Raw genomic sequence first — 20141 nt, forward strand, 5'->3', positions numbered from 1 at the left:
AAGTACATACTATTGTAAAATGTTAAACAGATATGTTGATTAAAATGACTATACCCCTTTAACTGTAAAAGTAAGTGTTACTTGCACATTGAATAATTTTGTATGCATCCTCCGAATTTCTCATTTTACTTAAATATGAAGCGAGTGTTACTCGGTTAAACCGTGTGTAAGTGCACTCATCTATGAAGCATATTGATTTTTTAACAGACGCCCTCTTTTTGTAAGCGGCTCGTACGTTAATCCATGGAGGTCCATGGTTAATCTGATTTAGTGAATCTCTTATTAATCTTATAATATATATATAATTTGGAAACAATAACGTTTGGTTTTGATTTTGCAATAATACATATGGTTTTTTATAATTTATTTATAATCCCGCGTTCATAAGTTTGTTCTGATATGGCAGTGATTGAGTTGATATCGCGATTCATTTATGATTTTGATTTTGTATTTTTTTGCGGTAATCGCCGCCCATATGACATAGCCTACCGTATGCATGGTAAATAAAGATGTCAAAGTTCGCCACACAGCCTGTCACGTGATGTAAACACTATTGCACAAGATCACTCGGTCGTATTTAATGTATTATTATGCGCTGTACTGTTTAGCACTGACACATTGGACCAAGAAAACTATACAGCTGATCAGTTACGTAAAAAGCACAAGGCCTAGCCTAGTACTAGTAGGAAGTCACTAGTAGTAGCCTGCAGCTGATCTTTAATCAAATGATCGCGTGTATGTAGATCGTACTTCGTAGACAGCAAAGAGAGAGCTCCCACATTGGAGACTTGTACTGTTGCATTCTGCAGAAAATGTACATTTTTACAGTATAAGTTAACATCATCTAATGTTAAATAATCGTGAAAATGGAAACTCTACATGTCGCATTGTTTTTGCTTGTATGGACGGAGTTGCAGACGTTATCCCGGGGTGATATTCCTTATCTTACTCAACCAGAACAAGTGCATATTTCTGCTACAGGTAGCCGATGAGTATGACTATGTTACTATGTTAGGATAAACATGACTTGAACATTCATTCAGTAAAACCTAGCGTGATAAATATTAACTAAAGTGTGAAGTTAGTCTGGCCTAGTCTAGCCTAATATTTTGTAGGTCTAGGTCTGAATTTAATCATGCCCTAGGCCTCATTAATGCTTTTACTGTTACTCTGTTAGGCTTAGTCAATTTTAGTTTTAGCATGGCATGGACAAAGGCAGTTATGACGCACAATGAAAAACTATGTTCTCAGGCCCTAGTCAGTCTTCTTATATATTTACCGAAGGTCTGTCTACTTAGTAAGCAATCAAAATATTTCCTTAGTTTTCTTTTACAAATATTGACAGTGATGCAAACATTACATAGTTACAGTATGATACCATATATTCCTTGTTTTACTCAAATGCTGCTACAGTCTGACAGGTATTGTACAGTATACAATGTTTGGCAATGATGACTTGAAAATTACCATATCACTCTAAATTATAACCAAGTGTTAAACTGTTAACCTAGGTGTAGGTATGGCCAAGACAAAGCCTTGTGAATGTTATGTCTTGTTAGTTCTTGGCCTAAGTTAGTCATAAGCCAGCATGACATTGGGTTCTGGACAGAAGTCCTGGGGATGCGAAGCTATACTGTAGGTTAGATATGAAAGAGTCAGTTCCGCCATGGCAGGTAATGGCAGTGCCAAAGGTTCTTTTGATCAATTGCTAAGTGGTGTGAGAGGTACAAAATGTTGAGAAACACTGCCTGTCGTAAGCCATAACATGAACATTGAAGCATATACTGTAGCATGGCATGGACAGTTGCAATATATTTTCACCATGAAATTTTCTAGTTAGTATCTAATTTTGTTTGCCCCAAAAGCCCTTGATTTTGTGAAACTTTTTTAGCCTTTTTAGAAAGTTTTTTACCCTTTTTTGATGAAAAGGAATCCTCAGAAAAAACACAATTTTCTTTGAGGCTATTATGTACCCAGTGCAGTTGATCTAAACAGCACAAAATTTACATCTTTCTGCACATGGTACAATCTTTTTCTAAATTGTTGTTTTAGTAAATATATGTGTTTTCAACTGATCTTACTGAAGAGAGAGGCAAGGGGAGGGGATGGATATGAGAATTGATCATCAGAATGTGGGGGTAGGTTGTTTGAACTTGGTTAAAGGGTGTGAAGACTCATGCAAAAAGAAACGTCAAATGCCGGTAATTTGACCTAGTTTCGAATGAGGTGTAACAGAAGCGTTACACACCACCATTGGTCCCAGAAAATACACACACAACTTGCTATTGTCAGTAATTAGACACTAGTGTACAGTCAGTACATACAGCTGCGGTCAATACCCACAGCACAGTATACAAACGATACAGCGATGGACATCTCAGGTCCAGCTGAAGATAACAATTAAGGTATCACGTTTCATTACTGTCTGCATTTTGTAGCGACACGAACAAAACGTCACTTGCAAGCAACAGAAAGTTAACTTTTTCAGATGGCCGCACATGGTTTGGGGCGAGTCTTCAATGCCTTTAACATCTTGATTCAAGATTCAGGCATGCAACCAACATTCCTTATCCAGTTTGCATCCTCGAAAAGTCGTAACTGATCTTCATTTTTTTGGTGTCGTCTTGTCAAATTTTGATCAAAGCTTGACCAAGCTTTTGGACTGTCCAAGAGTATTGAATTGCACACCAGATTACCATTATGAGACCACCATAATTAGACTAGTACTTTGGTCAAGTTTTTTGTGTGTGTGAGTATAAAGCTGTGATTATTAACCAATATTAGCGAGTACAGTAGGTTTGCAAGTAGCAAGCTAGTCTTGCAAATATCTCAGAAAAGGGCCCAGCAAAAAGGGGTCTAAGCTTGAGAAACCTTGTAGTTTGTGCAGTGCTCAATACATACAGTAGTCCTGGCATATACATAATCTTGTCCTTAGTAACCAGAACAGAATACAGAATCTTCAGTGTAGTTTATGACAGCACACAGTAGTATCCTGTTTTTGATGAAGGTCATAGGTCAATAGATTTCTATTACTGTACCTTCATTTTCTAGGAAATCCCACAGAAATGATGGTGACCTGGAACACAGTGAACAGTACCAACATATCCGCTGTAGAATTTGGACTGAATGGCGAGTTCAGTAAGACAACAACTGGATATTCCAGCAAGTTTACGGAACCAGAAGAAGGAAGGGTCCAATATATTCATAGGGTTCTTTTGTCTGGACTTAAACCTGGAAAAGTGTACAGTATGTATTTCTTTTGGTTTTCAATGTTTACTTTATTACAAGAATTAAATTAATTCTCTTTAAACCGGGGCAACTTTGTAATGATTGTCCAAAACGACAAAAACTATTTTCTGACAACAAATTTTCTTTCAAAAAATACGCACACTAAATATTTTGCAAAAGAACATCAAAAGTTACAAAAGTACTACTTCACCTACCTCACAGAACAGCCAGTCCTTCAAAGTTAGTCCTGTACTTTAGCACTGGTAGAGTCAATACAGAGACTTCTACTGTCAAAGGTCATCAGTACTGGCCCCAAATTATGCTAGAAATTGAAATTGTGGTCACTCATGCTCAAACTTTAACAAGCATTTTATACAACCACTTTTATCCGATTTATTCCTAACTGTAAAAAGTTAATGGTCAAATTTAGCACTCCTTAATGTCTGAAAGAAAGAAAAAAACCAACAAACCAAGTGCTGTACTTTTAAATGCTAAACTTTGGTACCAATAACTGTTGATCTTTAAGAGTCCTTTTGCAAAATATGCAAAGTAACTGGTTCTTTTAACTTTGTGTCTTTGTTAGATATCCCCCCTGCTACTCACAGACTTGAGTTCAAAATATTGTGACACCTGCATAATTATTGTGTTTTTTATGGGTGGGGGGAGGGGTGGGGGGTTGGGAGGGAAGGGTTGAGAAAGTAATGGACTTCGAGAAAGATACATTTATTAACAGGTTAAATGTAAAGAACAAACTTACAACTTTAATTATCCAACAGTACAATTGGTTTAAATTGCATGCATAGATACTTAGTAGGGAGCAGTGGCATAGCCAGCATTCTATTGTTAGGACGGCAAGATTTTTCTTAAGGGGGGCAACCCCGTGATGGTTGATGGTAGGAATTACCAAGAAATATATGTGTTAACGGGCACCTCGTCTGCACAAATACACATCCAATGGTTCAGTGGAACATGACACACTTTCACTTAATTTGTGATTAGAACTCGTAAAAATGTAAAAAGAAGTATTTTACATACATCACTGGATTTCATTTGGGGGGCAAGACTGTAGCACAAAGCAAATTTGTAGGTAGGGAGTGGGTTGTTTTAATATCCCCAATGGAGTGACACTGGGATTAGGCAGAGTAATGCCTCTTTATGGATGTCATTGTTGGAACCAATGTGGAATGTAGTGTGATAGAAAGAAAATAACAGATTGAATGTAACGTTCACTGGTGTGTGGACTAGGTTAATTAAGATATAAAATGCAACCAGTATTTGTAAAGTTTCAGTATCCTAGTAATAAATTTTTTCGTATTGTAATATATATGGAAATTGGAAGGAAAGTTAATTACCATACATCTAACTAGTTATTGTCTCTGCAAGATATATGGATCAAAAGTATCAGTAACTGCTTTACCAGTTCTATCTTACAAAACATTTGGCTGTTTTACAATTATTAACTTGGTTTTCAGTTACAGTGTTCACAGTAGATTACTTTCAGAGAGTTTGATACAGGTTTAACTAGATTTTGTTTGCCACGGATTAGTTTTCTTCAATTTCAGCTTACCATTGTGGCAGTCCAGAGGGATGGAGCTCCTTGTTCTATTTCAAGGCCCAGTTGAACACTACCGACTGGAGTCCTAGATTTGCAGTGTTTGGAGACCTGGGAAATGAAAATGCTCAGTCTCTAGGGAGGCTTCAAGAAGAGACACAGAAGGGAATGTACGATGTCTTCTTACACATTGGTGAGCTATGAACTCTATACTCAAATCTCTGAATTAATTTATTGAGGAAAACTGCAGAGTTAAATATTAAGCATGACCTGTAGTACGTACGACTACTACAGCATTAACACGTATGCAAGTAGAATTCCCCTCTCGGTCGTGGAAAGAACGACTTTTGAGTCTCTACGCTCGAGTATGAGGACTTAACTGAATTTATATGCTGTCATGAGTCATGAGAGTGGGTACAGATTCGCAATGTATTTATGTATGTATGTATGTATGTATAGATCCTCCTGCAAACAGAAACTCGCGAAGAAGCCATCATTGGCGTATCAAAACCGCAAGCTGACCGAAGTCAGTCTCTTAGATTCATATTTAACGTCCATGATTATGAATTGTCAATTGTCAACAACTCTGTAACTGGACGACATACATTAATCTTGGAGTGACTCAAACTCGGGACCTTATGATTGAAAAGGCAACTTATACTAATACTTATACAGTAGCATTATGTGTGTACAAGTACTATATGGATCGGTTCAAGTCTGGTTCAAGTAAGTAACCTGCAGAGACATGATGAAATTGATGACTATGAGAGATAAATGCCAGAAGGAGAAACCTGTTGCACCTACCGTGCTTGTGAGCTACAGCACGTTGAGTTAATACTGCTGAAGAAACAAACCACGGCCAGGCTTAGAGACGATTTAACGTAATCCTATTGATACGCTGGATCGAATAGTCATTTAATGGTCACTCAAGCTCAAATTTCAATGAGCATTTCACTGTTACCCACTTAGACATTACCACCTCACTGAGACAGTAGCTGTCTGGTTGAACATATATGTCTCAATATCTATGGGTATGGGGAGGGGTGGGCTTGTAGGGGTCAGAACGTCAAGAAAAGTACTTCTGAAAACCTGCAGTAATTTTTAACCATCCAAATTTTTCGGGGGACTTTTGCAATATGTATCAGCCTTAAAAATCTACTTTCAGAGTTTTTCAGAAATTGTTTCTTTCGTTCTCGGTAAAATGATCAAATGTACGGTAGTTTCGTAACATTTGGCACTCGCAACTTGCATGTATATCAAAAGTAAAAAGTAAAAGTAATATAAAAAGGGAAATTTCCCTTGCTTTGCAATTTTATTCATTCACATTCATGTTTCTTTCTTCTTCTTCTTTTTCTATTTGTCAGGTGACTTTGCGTATAACATGTACCAAGAGGGAGGCAGAGTGGGTGACAGCTTTATGCGCCAAATTGAGACAATAGCTGCGTATGTCCCGTATATGACATGCCCAGGAAACCATGAGCAGTACTAGTGAGTATTGCAATTGTTTCTAGAAATGCCTGCAAAAGTTCAAATTTGTACAAGTTATTATAAAAGTTAATGTATAAAATGTGGAATATGGTATGTAACAATTGCAAATCTAAGTTACCTTAAAAGAGGGAGCAATTCAGGCCAGACAAGTATCATTATTTGATGACATTACTACCGAAAAAGCTAGCTGTTGCATACGAAATATCTGTGAAAATTAAGCACAGAGCCTGCTAAAATTGTCACTAATTTCCCTGTTTTGGAAGAAAAAGTACATTTTTAGCTACTTTTTTATTGGCAAGACATTTTATATTGAGGGCCTGCCCCTATACCCTCCTCACCCCCCCCCCCCCCTTCAGCCCTGTATAATTTGTTTGAATGTAAAACTAATTGCCTAAGGTGCCTAACTGAGTGGACTTATCTCATGACACAAGACATAATCAAGAATAATATTGTTTTGTTAAACAAACATGCTGCTTAATGACTTTATATATTATCTTCACCTTCGGACCTTATTGTGATTAGGAATTCTTTAATTAAATTTTCTCTCTGACAGTTTTGTTAAAAAAAATTGTTATCATTGACTATATAATCACAGTTAATTAATTTTGTAGATGTCAGGTGAAGGGAATTAACTGGATGTCGTCTACAATTAATTTATTAATTTGATCATGCATGGAGATATAAAACGTAGCATTATGAAAGTGTGCTATGTTGCAGTGCAGACTGTTCTCGACACGTAACATGCTTCAGGCAAGAATCAACAAACCTTTCGCTCTCCAAAATGGCTTTTGAGAGAGATAAATGTGTAGAAATGAAAAGAGGATTGAAACTAACTTATTGTTTGTACTCTTTAAGTTCTTTGTAAAGCTGATATGCTATAACAGCCCATAACTCTGTGACGTTTGATATTACAGGAGCAGTATTAATAACAAGTCACATGAATCTTGTAACGTTATCTGCATACAGCTAGCTGCATGAATTAAGAAGCCTACAGTGATACCTATTGTAAAGAAACTGGTGATCTCCCACTTTCTGTAAAACGTATCATTTGTGATTAGTAACTTCTGTGACTCTTCTTTGCATCTTCAAGGAAACACATGACTTTCCACGTACTTGACTTCTATCCTTCATGAATATTCAGAGTGTCTCTAGCTGGTGTACAGTAGGCTGAGTATGTTAACACTTAACACTTAACACCAAGCACCAACCCCCTCCCACCTTCCCCCCTTGTTTTTTACCTTTTCCTTTTTTGGCTACATATGGACATTGGAAATCATGTTGTACAGTAGGTTACCGTGGAAGAAAAATGACAAAACTTTATTAAATGTGATGGTGTTTTGATTTCTTTGCAGTAACTTCACCAATTACAAGAACAGATTTTCAATGCCAAACTTTAATCAGAGCGAAAATTTGTGGTACAGGTAAGTACTGTTAATTGCAGTTAAAGATGTGTTGCTACCATATAGATCCAATCCCCACCCCTCCACACACCCCTCCATCTCCTCCCACAGGCCATCCCCTCCTCCTGACCACCATCATCCCAACAGCATGTGTGCATTTTGTCAATCGCTGATTGATTCACAAAGTGATCTGGACATAGAAATTTAGTTGCCATGATTGCCAAGTTTACAGGTGTCTATTTGTATGAAATGAGCAACTATCCTGTGTTTATAGAGTTATTCATAAACTGTTGTAAACTGCTGTACATGCATTTTTAATGTATCTTGTACTCTGTCAGTCAGATATCCAGGATTTCCTCTCACCTTAGGTTAAAACGTACAGGGAATGTGTGAAAATATTGCAAATAAGTGATATTTATATCTAACTATACAGATAGCCTAATGCTTTTGTAACGCATAAAGAAATAAGCTATCGCTCTATGCAAGGATCGCCAGACGTTGGAATTTAAGAAAATACAGTAACACCTTGATGGCTGAGCTAGGTATTGCAGTGTCAACGTTTTGTCTAGTCAAGTTTTTGTATCGCTTTTTCTTGCTTGTACATCAACGATTGCATGAGACATGATCTCAGTTTTGGTATAGTAAAGGCTTCATAATTGACGCACCCCCGTAATTGACGCACCTTCAATTATTACTAGCAACGATACAGCAGGCCACTTACACTTTTTGCAGTCAAGCAGAATTACATATTTCATGAGTTTGAATCCATTTCAGCTATTTAGTGACCATTGCCAATTGTGGTACTGTTTAAGCTTTTAACACCCTCCCCCTAGTTTTGCACGTTTCTTGGGCATTTGGAAATCTTACACCCTAAAAATAACCAACATTACCTCAATATGATAACACTACTCTCTGGGACCTGACCTGTCTGAGCTTAGATGCTCAGAGCATAGCAAACAGCATCTTAAGTCAATGGATGTATACTAAGGCCTACACTACAGTTAGTTTATCGACGAATGTGTCAATTTAGGGGTATGAAAGAACTTGACACGGCAAACATTTTGTGGTCAAATTCTGCTCAATTGTATGGTGCATAAGCACAGAATCTCAAATAATTTGACATCATTACATTTCTGAGGAACTACTCATATGAAAAACACATACAGTTGAGTGATTTGGATTTTTCCTTGATAGTCATCGTTGATCAAATCCTTAAGTGCATCAATTATGAGCCCACCATGCTACTATAATGTAAAATCCCTTAGACCCAAATTCTGCATCGAGAATGATAGAAAGTCACAATCTTTGTCAAAACTTTGTTGAACCTATTTTGTATAAGAACATGTGCAACTCACACTACACACTACACAATTGACACTACACAATTCATACTACACAATCCACACTACACAGTCCACACTTTACAATCTACACTACACAATCCACACATTTACTGTACACAATCCACACAACACAATCCACACTGCAGGCTATACAATCCACACTACACAATCACATCCACACTACACTATCAACACTACACTATCCACACTACACTATCCACACAATACAATCCACACTACACAATCCACACTACACAATCCACACTACACTATATCCACACTACACAATCCACGCTACACAATCCATGCGACACAATCCACACTACACAATCCACACTACACAATCCACACTACACAATCCACACTACACAATCCACACTACAGAATCCACACTACAGAATCCTTACTACACAATCCACACTACACAATCCACACTATACAATTAACACTTCACAACCCACACTACACAATCCACACTACAGGCTACACAATCCACGCTACCCAATCCACACTTCACAATCCACACTACAGGCTACACAATCCACACTACACAATCCACACTACACAATCCACACTACACAATCCACACTACACAATCCACACTACACAATCCACACTTCACAATCCACACTACACAATCCACACTAAAGGCTACACAATCCACGCTACACAATCCACACTACACAATCCACACTACACAATCCACACTACACAATCCACAGTACAGATCTGTTTTCACTACAGCCGCACGACACAATGCAAGTTTTACAGGAAGTGACATGTGTGCAACCAAGAGAAGTCAGTGAACCAGGAAGTAGCTGTAATTGTTAAACAAACCTGCAGCATAAACTGTACGTGATTCTGATATCTATCAGAAACATAAACCAAACTATTAATATGAAAGGTGACCAGTGTTAAACAGTTAGTTAGGGTAAAAGTATCATTCAATATGCCATGCCATCAATGTCCCAATTGTACCTTTTATTATAAGCTATATGTGGTTGAATATCTTCAACTCAAAAGTACTTTATTTGCTAAGCCTGATTACAACATGTCACAAAATATCTGTATAGCCAAAAATTACATGACCATCAGAAAACTTTGTGAAAAGAACCTTTTTGTTGAAGAAAAAAAAAATCTTTTACATTTGCAGTTGGAATATCGGACCAGCTCATATCATCTCCTTTTCCACGGAAGTTTACTTCTTTCCTTGGTACGGACTCCATGCCTCTGAAAATCAGATGGCTTGGCTGCAAAAGGATCTTCAGGTACTTTTCCTTTGGCTGGTCTTTTCGTTCATGCACGGAACTTTAGTTTCGTTGAAGATTTGTGGATGGTGTAGACCTGTAATGATGAAGGAGTAGGGAATAATGCAAAAATGATGCTATTCAAAATGGAGGGGTGCTTGCTTGAAAGGTTTTTTTTTACTGTTAAGGTTGTACCACATATAGATGTAATATAATTTATGTACTGTTCCCTAGAAAGTTTTTCAATATTCTACCTGTGAGAGATTTGGTTTTGTTCTCAATGGCAAAATACAAAATTTAAACCCACTTCTTGCCAAAAACATCTTCTCAAAATTTGAGTTTTGTAAAGACTATTGCATTTCTTATAGTCCCCTAATTTCGAACTGGGTGAAAATTTAAAAGTAAAGGGGATGTGGCAAAAGCTGTAAGAGAAATATTTTGTAGGAGGTAATTTTCTAACTATATTATAACATTCTGAACTTTCCATTTGTATCCTATCTTTCCTGTAGTTTCTGTATAATTTTCACATTTTCATAAACAAATGTTTTAAATTGAAAAACAAAAAAAAAACCCATAGGAAGCCTCTAAACCGGAAAACAGAAAACGACGTCCTTGGATCATCACCATGGGCCACAGACCGGCTTATTGTACTAACAGCAACCACAATGATTGTACCCTTGAGGGAGGTCTGGTAAGCAGAGAACTTGGAAAAACTGTAAATATGCTTCCCATGTTAGGACAAGAGGTGTAGGCTCTCATTCGTGCAAGGCATTTCTCCTCTTTCCAAAGGTTTGAAAGCCAAAATTTTGAACGTTTTCATGAAAAAGACTTGCACTGCTGATGGCATTTGACTTGTTTCCTTATCGTAACTAAAAGCAGAAGGGGAAGTAGTTTTCCTGACAAAGACTTGCATTGCTGATGGCATTTGACTTGTTTCCTTATCGTAACTAAAAGCAGAAGGGCAAGTAGGGAGGTTTCACAGATCATCCTTGAATGATGAGGCTGGTTTTGCTTTTTCTAGTTTCAGTATTATATTGAATTTAACTGTTTATTAGCTACAAAAATTTTCTATTGTTAGCTGTCATACTGTGATGTTGTCATTTATGAGGGATCGGTGTAGAATAAGGCCATGAACTTAAATAGTGCACCGTGTTGCTTTTTTGGCTATACCCTTTTGCTTCTCTGACAAAGAGAATGCCATCAAATATGCTGATACTTATTCTCTTATGTAAATAAATATAGTGTGAGTGGCTGACCGAAAGGGGAAGTCATAATGAAGGACAGTTCTTTTATTGCCTCACACATCTAAGTTTCATAGTTGTTTTCCCTTTCGTGTTATGAAATAAACATATTTATATTTATATATATATATACATATATATATATATATATATATATATATATATATATATATATATATATATATATATATATATATATATATATATATATGATATGCATAGATTAAGTATTGGTTTCCAGGTACACATCATTGCTACATGTGGTAATGGACACTGCATAATTAAAATGTTTTAAGGGAGATTTGAGGTATCATTGCAGAATGGCTAAGGCAGGGAGGTGGGGGTGGGGGGGGGGAGGTAACATATACAACGCTTTCTTTGATAAAAAAGCAAATATATGACATCATGGCGTTAGATATTTTACAAAAACTTCAAAGCAGCTATCACACTTTTCAACCATTTTCAGGTGAAACGCTTCTTTGAAGAACTTTTCTACAAGTACGGTGAGTTATCGAAATAATCCCTTTGATCACATTTTTGGAAGTTTGTCTTAAGATATGACTTCCCCTTAGAATAAGTTCTCATCAAGATATCAAAGTAAAAGGAATGATCCTCCGCTGTACTACATTGACATAGAAAGGGGATAGAATATTAATAAACCTTCATGAACTTTAGATAAAGAGATGAAATGACTAGATCATAAGGTCAAAGGTCATTTGAAGATCAACCTCTCCGCATGCCACCCATTTGTAGCTATGAACAGATCTTGATTGATGCCTACCTTAATCGAAAACTCTCTTAGTTTGAATAGGAAACAATTGCTGTACATTGGTGACTAATTTATGCAAAGCCAAAAAAAATCCTTGGAATGTTTGGTGCAGACAAATGTTTTCTTCACAATCAGTCTTTTAGAGATCTGAACCTTAAATATAAATGTAATGTCGGTAAACAGAAATGAAATTGGTTTCTCTGTCTTCCAATCAACATATGCACTCCATCCTACCTACAGTAGGCTGCAGAAAATTGTTAAAGTCTAAAAGCAATGTGCCCTATGGACCAAATTTAGAGTCACCAACGCTTCCTTCTTGCTCCTCCATGATCCTATTTTACCATTCTTAAGACCATCAACTGTATGCTTAGTATGTGGTTTCATCCATCTTGAATATATTAATGTTTACAATACAACTGGTTAAAGTCTAAAAGCACTGTCCCCCTGTTGACTCAATTTAGGGTCACCAACACCTTCTTTTATATTTCTTCCTACCTCACCTTTCTAAAAACTAATGACCGTAAGTCTGAAATCAGACTGTTTTCATCCATCTTGAATATATCGATGCGTTAATTTAGGGTTTTGATACCATCAGCAATGCCTGATATACCTTAAAGCCACGTTCTTATCTTATTGCCACGTAGGGGTCGACCTGGAATTATGGGCACATGAACACACCTATGAACGCCTGTGGCCAGTATATGGTGGTAAGGTATGTAATATGTGTATAAACGAGGGAATATTAGATGTGAGATATGCACAATTCTTATAAATCTCCTTAGTTTTGATCACATGAGATAATGTTTAGCACTTCAATGGGTATGTTGACTATCCAAGTATCTCATATTTTGGGTATTGGGTCTTGTATAATGTACAGTTACAGCTTCTAGAGTTAAAATTTGTGCTATTCTATAAAAAAAAAAAAACCTGGGTAGGTTTTTTTTTTCATTTTATGCATGGATTGCAAAATATGTTTTCTTAGGAGAAAAGTTTTCAAGTGTGACATCATTGAATTGGAAAGGAGGCACAATCTTTTAGGGTTCGGATAGGTCAGTGGTTGCTAGAAAGGAACAAAAATGGCTGAAGAAAGTTGCTACAGAATAATTTTCCATGAAACTACTTTTTATTCAAATGAAGAACTGAATGAAGGAAAAGATGGCTTGTCCTTGTACGTAACATTGTGTGGCAAGATTTGGTAATGTATGGTAATGCTGTTTGATAGATGTTGAGTTGAATTACAGATTTTATTATATTATATAGTTTTATGAATATTTTGCTGATTTGTGATTTATAAAGCATGTCTATTGGTTACATGTATGGTATGAAGATATACTTGGTGTTTGGTCTTTACCTGTTTCAAATGATTATATTCAACTCATCCCAACTTCTTCTTTAAGTTATCCTAACTTTGTTGATTAAGTATTTTCTAATTTGTAGGGTTGTGTTCCTTCTGATAGCAGGGTCACAATACACTAGTACTCCAGTACTAGTACTCCAGTATGAAAAATTGTGGCAAGACATGCTGTCACGTTTCATCTATTAAAACAATTTATCGGAATTATTTGTTGCGCTATTAAATTCTCCATTGCATAAGAGTGTGCATTTCTATTCACTACAGCTCTTAAAAGGTTAAATTTGCTGGGTTTTTTTTACAAAGAAGACAGTCATATATTTAATGGAATCCTAAGGATTAATACTGAAATGATCACAGGCATTGTCTAATGTAGACAGCTTGATACAATTGACTTCTCGTCACGAGGGCCTTTAGGTAAAGGCCTATGACGTATTAATATCTGTGGAAATTTGTGAGCAACTGAACAAGGGAAAAGCTGAGTGGGAAATTATATAAAGCAAAAACTGGAAAAGAGTAATGAAATATCCTTCAGTAGAATGAGATTCAAACTTCGAAACCAATGGTGGCATACCTCAGTGGCAAGTTTTAATCGTGACTAGAGATTAAAGGCATTGAAGACTCGCCCCAAACAGCATGCCGCCATCTTTAAAAAGCAAGTGTAGTTTTTCTCTTGTTGCTACAAAATGCAGACAGTAATGAAACGTGATACCTTGTTATCTTTAGCTGGACCTGAGATGTCCATTGCTGTATCATTTGTACACTGTGCTCAGGGTACTGACCGCAGCTGTATGTACCGACTGTACACTAGTGTCTAATTACGGATGGTAGCAAGCTGTGTGTATTCTCTGGGATCGATGGTGGTGTCTGACACTTCCGTTACACCTCTATCAAAACAAGGTCAGATTAACAACATTAGATGTTTCTTTTTGCGCGAGTCTTCACACCCTTTAAACCTGTCGTTTTTCAACAGGTATACAACGGGACGGTGAGACCATACACAGACCCCAAAGCTCCGGTTCACATCATCACTGGCTCCGCAGTAAGTTTATTTCTACTGACCTTAGCATGTGTAACATTAACATACTACATTCTTGTATGGATGACAACATTATGCAAATAAATGATCCACTTTTAATAATAAGCAAAGGACGAAACTTAGATTCGAAGACGGAAAAATATCAACATTCAATGAAAATGATGGTAAAATGAGGCAGTGGTGTAAATGCGAAAGTCTGTAGAGGATGAGGAGGGGGGTGGTGGTGGGGATCGAGAAATTGAGCAAAGGCCGCCTTCATCCAGGGCTCATCCAGGGGCACAATTGGACAACCAGGTCCTACTTTTCGGTTGTCCAATAGCAAATTTAGTTATATGAAAAAGATAAAAAGAAAAAAAATATATGAAAGAATGATTAATCTGTCTATGTTATGAAAGGTTTGTAGGTTTGTTGAATAGAACAACAGCTTCGGGACTCACTGCTTCCATTGGATCACAGGCCTACCACTACTTTCATTTTGTTTCAGAATCTCCAAAGCAATGGAGGGTGATACCAATTTATCATATCACCAATTTGGAGGTATTTAGTTACATGTTGCAATCTGAATTTGGAGTCAACAACTGCTCGTCACACCAGACGACCTTCAAAGCTGATTCTTTCCGTCCAAACGGGAGAAATTTGGTCGTATCAGATAATTGGACAAACAATTAAAACTTTGTCTCGTCTTCTGCGTATGGTGATTTGCAGCCAATGTAAACCCAATGCGAATCTTTTACATTAACTGCTCTTGTAGCGGAAGTTTGAGGTTCTGGGGAAGTGGAATAGGGTCCTATCACATAGGTGTGTTAAAGGGTGGCCCATGATCAGTGGGTTAATTCTCTGTGCCCTGACGAGGTTTTCAAAACATTTCAACGGCCTGCAGAAACCTATAATAACAGAGCAATGGGGTTATCTAAGGTCCATAAATCAATTGAACAAATGGGCTTCATTGAATGACCAAAAGTAAAAACATGAAACCTTGGAGAGTTGGTAGACTGTTTCAAACTTTTGATAGAAAATTGCTACAAAGCAGATGGACAATGGGCAAGTAGAACTTTCTGATAATTCCCACATAATCGTATATTTTTGCCAATTTTCTCATTGGAGTCCAAAAATCCTTAAAATGTTGCAGCCCAGGAATTGGATACAACAATTCACTGCATTTGCAAGATCAATTCTGTGCCCACCCCTACCCCTTGAGTGAAATGCACTTGAAGTAAGAAGCTTTGCAGAATTTTTTTCTTACGTCTAAAAGATTACTTCGACTACATCATTTTCCAACTATATGTTGTCTGTTCTTTCAGGGCAATCGAGAGAGACATGATGGATTTGGACCCCAGAAGGAGTGGTCAGCATTCCGCAGTTCAGACTATGGATACACCAGGATGGTTATCCACAATGCAACTCACCTAAGTTTAGAGCAGGTCTCTGATGACCAGGTAGGTTTTGGGTTTTGTGTTGGTTTGGTTTTGTTCTTTTGCTACCGAGATCCAACCAGCAGCGCAGAGGAAAATTCGCCTCGCCACCGTGCGGTGGTTTGTGCATGTCAGACTGCTGCAGCACATTGGTCAGTGACCAGGTATACCTGTAGGCCAATCCAATCCTGGGCCTATAATGTCTTATTTATTTCACAGAAGGTAAAGGGAAAGAGGCTGCTTCCACATGGCATTTTATGTATATGCTAGGTCACTGCCAGGTCAACCTCATTATCATTGACTAGGTCACTGCAAGGTCAACCTCATTATCATCGACTAGGTCACTGCAAGGTCAACCTCATTAGCATCAAGTAGATTGCTGCAAGGTCAACCTCATTAGCATCGACTAGGTCACTGCAAGGTCAACCTCATTAGCATTGACTAGGTCGCTGCAAGGTCAACCTCATAAGCATCAACTAGGTTGCTGCAAGGTCAACCTCATTAGCATTGACTGCTCTTAAGTCCAGACAGGGGCATCTTACAATGCAGCATATTATTATTATTACAGTTAGTATCATTTTGTTTTTGTGAAAAGAAACAGTTGTAAGGATGTTAGCATTTCTTTGTGTGAGTTTCCATTAGCAAGTGATGACAGAAATGCAGTATATGTTTACATATACACGCAGCAAACACCTATCAATATAATATCAATGTTTTTATTTTCTTACAGGGAGGGAAACTTGTGGACAGCATTACCGTCATTAAACATAAACATGGATTTGATTCATGGCAGTAGTAGTCATAGTGGCCGTGGCTTGTGCATGTCAAGCTGCAACGGCACAACGATTACTGACCAGGTATAACCGGTAGGCCGTAGCCCCTGAGCTTTACGAGTCATCAAGGTTTGCAGCATATATCTCTACTAAACTACTCTATTTGTTTTTAATCATCCATTTTGTCAATTCCAAATTATTTTCGTTCCTTGTGGCTTTTTTTTTATAGCCACATAATTAAAAAGAACATTTTACTGCATTGTTTCAAATTTTAGGTAACAGTCCAATGAGAGAGATATGTGTTACCATTAATACCAATAGTAGGAATGTTATAACAGAGTGAGAGAAAGGTTAAATGCAATATGTGTGACTATAGATAGATGAAACAGTTTATGAAAAGAGTGTATGTGTATAATATTCTGTGAAAATACTTTCAGTGCAATGGAGGGGGTCAGTTTATGTTGGATGCATCTCACAATGGTAAAGACCGTCTATCCCTTCTTGGTGAAACATTATAATAATTGGCCTACATTACCCGATTAAAATTTTCAGTAAAACAGGTTACAAAAATGTAAGGGTACAAATTAGCAAAATACAAATGGAGGGTACTAGGTTCGATAAGATAGTGGAAAATAAACTGTTTTTTTTTTATATTTTGTTTTATCATCTTCAACTGATCTTAATCATATATTTACCCATTTTGTTTTTTTTACAAGAAAGACAGGCATCATATGTTGATCAAGTAGTTTCAAATTCATTTTACACAATAAATATGGATAGCTATACTTTTTCTTGTTTTTGAATTCGTACGCAATTTGTGTCTCACAGAGTTGAATGGAATGACTTGTTTTACTTTCACAAGTAACCATAGTATACCATAATTCCAAGTTTCATCTTCTCAACAAGATTTGGCAGAGGGCCAAAGTAACAATTTAGGTGTCAGGTTTATTGTCAAGGTCATTTGCAAGAAAAATGCAGCAATATGCAAAGAACATCTAAGAATGAAAACTCATATTATTATATTTTATTACAATCTATATATGTGTCATTGTATAGTTTTTTTTTTAATTTATTTTTTTTCTCTTCATATTTTACATTTTTCATTATGATTGTTACAGTAGTCTCTCACAATATTCTAAGAACAACAGGATACATTCCTGGACATTGGGAAATAACCAATAGGCAGCTAGATGGAAGGTGGCCTCTTTCCCTGTCTTGCCCTCATATGAAATGGACAAAATATGTTACTAAAAATATGTAATTTATATTTTTTTTTAAATAGCTTTACTTTGTCGAGGGTGCAGGGTGTAAGTTTGCATATATGAAGATATTTGAAAACTGCACCTTTGTGCATTGAGTAGCACATACCAAACATTTGCCAGCCTTTACCAATTTATTGACCCCGCCTCAGCCAACCTCACTCCATCCATCCGTCCCCCACCCCCCCCCCCCCAATTCATCCCTGTAACATAACTGTCCCCTTCCTATCATGAAAAGAAACAATATATTGCCTTTCAGTTTTCAACAAAGATTTGTATTTTTTAGCTAGATGTGTTTTAGAAGTTATTTGCATATGAGTACTTCTTTTATTTTGTAATGGCTGTCCATTTTCTTTGACTTAATTCTGGGAGGGTTTAATTCATGGATTTAATACCTCAGTTATATGGTTGCATGTCGTTTAAATATGTTTGTATTTGCCCATGCTGCAAAGCAAGATATTTTGTTTGAATTTTTTTATGAATATGAGTTATAATAATTGGTTTTCAGGAATTTTAAAAAGCTTTACGTTTTCCACAATGAGCCGTCCATCTGCACATTATATGTAAATTTCCTTTTTTTTTATGTTATATATGTAAAGATTGGTTTGAATTTGTTACTTGTGCTTCAATTAGCCCACTGAGTTTTATTCAAATGGTGGTTTCTCCTACCATTTTTATCTACTAAATATCTCATTCAAACTTTAGCAACAAAGAAGAAAGAGTTTGAAAATCAATGTTTGCCTGGTAACATATTTTTTTCTCTTTTTTTGTGCTGTTTTGTAAAGTTAATTAACCAGTGAATATGACATTTTTAAGATGTATTGATATCTCCCTTAGAAGTGAGGTTAGAACTGTTTCCAAGACAAATAATTTGCAATATATCAAATTTTCTTTCAATATTTGTTAGTATAAAGTAGTATGTTGATGTTTGTAATTACCTTTCAAATGCCTGGGTGGAAATCATGTTTGGTAAGGGAGGGGGTGTGGTGTTGGTTGCTTATAATTGACGGCATTTTTATTTTTTATTTAAAAGTCTGTTTGATATTGGTAACACCATTAATATTGTTGTCACTACATTTTGCAACCTATGAATCAGTGAAATATTGCTGAAATATGAAGAAAACTGAGGTAGCAGTTTTCGATTGAGAATGGTATTGTGGGTAATGTTTGTAGTCGGTAACTAGGGTATTTTATTCTGGTCTATTGCCAGATGGGAGTTGCTTGCTCTCTGGTAGTTGCACTGTTCAAGTTTTGTTCAAAGTAAAATGTCTTCCTAGTTAATGTAAGAAGTGTTTTTATTATATAATTTTATCATAGTATTTTGGTGCATATACAGTGTGACTATAACTGGTTGGGTCCTACAGAGTTAACCTATTTTATCTTTGAATATATACATATATATATATATATATATATATATATATATATATATACATATATATAGCAGCTGAAAAACAAAACGTATAAGTTTTAAGGTCATCAATACTGGACAGAAATGGTCTCTAAGGAAGTCAATTTTTACTCTAAGGGAGTCAATTTTGAGAAATTTTGCACTGACTCATACATTCCTGGTGTTTCAGACTAGAGATAATTACTCCCAGGCATTGAGTAGTGCCATATGCATTCAATTAAATTTAAAGAGTATGAAAAGGTTTTTTCTATAAAAGTTGACCAAGATATATAGATGTTGATATATTTTGGTAGGATTTTCAGCACATTTACAGAACACTCCCAGAAAATCCTATGGATCTACGAGGGCTTTCAGATTTATTATTTTTGTTTGTAGAGGGGGAAGAGGATGAGGGTGAAGGCTTTTATTAATTTGGCTCTCTCTTTATATGAACACTTGTGACAATGTACTAACCTTCAACCATTCCAATATATGATATCAACAAGTTATAAACCGTTTGATCAAGTGCAAGAATCGTTCTTATTCATTTGAAAAGCTTCAAGATGATTTTTTTTTTTTTGGTGTAATAAGGTAGCTGTTAATGTTTTTAACTACCTTGTCTTCCAATGGTCACATATGGTGTCAGCAG

General features: G+C 36.5%; 1 protein-coding gene across 1 annotated transcript; it reads left to right on the forward strand.

Annotated features, from left to right (window-relative positions):
• The first annotated feature begins 583 nt into the window (after positions 1 to 583).
• LOC139971003 (acid phosphatase type 7-like) lies at positions 584 to 19604 on the forward strand. Its single transcript, XM_071977123.1, has 12 exons — positions 584 to 981; positions 3052 to 3246; positions 4791 to 4973; positions 6145 to 6268; positions 7621 to 7689; positions 10165 to 10279; positions 10836 to 10949; positions 11966 to 12002; positions 12913 to 12980; positions 14593 to 14661; positions 15960 to 16094; positions 16801 to 19604. The coding sequence occupies exons 1-12, from the start codon at positions 867 to 869 to the stop codon at positions 16864 to 16866; spliced, it is 1290 nt and encodes a 429-aa protein (XP_071833224.1). The 5' UTR covers positions 584 to 866; the 3' UTR covers positions 16867 to 19604.
• Positions 19605 to 20141: the final 537 nt, after the last annotated feature.

This window comes from Apostichopus japonicus, chromosome 8 (assembly GCF_037975245.1).
Source record: "Apostichopus japonicus isolate 1M-3 chromosome 8, ASM3797524v1, whole genome shotgun sequence".
Classification (NCBI taxonomy): Eukaryota; Metazoa; Echinodermata; class Holothuroidea; order Aspidochirotida; family Stichopodidae; genus Apostichopus; species Apostichopus japonicus.

Coding starts and splice junctions, on each gene's coding strand:
- LOC139971003 (XM_071977123.1), top strand. CDS start 867: ATGGAAACTCTACATGTCGCATTGTTTTTGCTTGTATGGACGGAGTTG. Junction 4,974..6,144: donor CGATGTCTTCTTACACATTG/GTGAGCTATGAA, acceptor TCTATTTGTCAG/GTGACTTTGCGTATAACATG. Junction 6,269..7,620: donor GGAAACCATGAGCAGTACTA/GTGAGTATTGCA, acceptor ATTTCTTTGCAG/TAACTTCACCAATTACAAGA.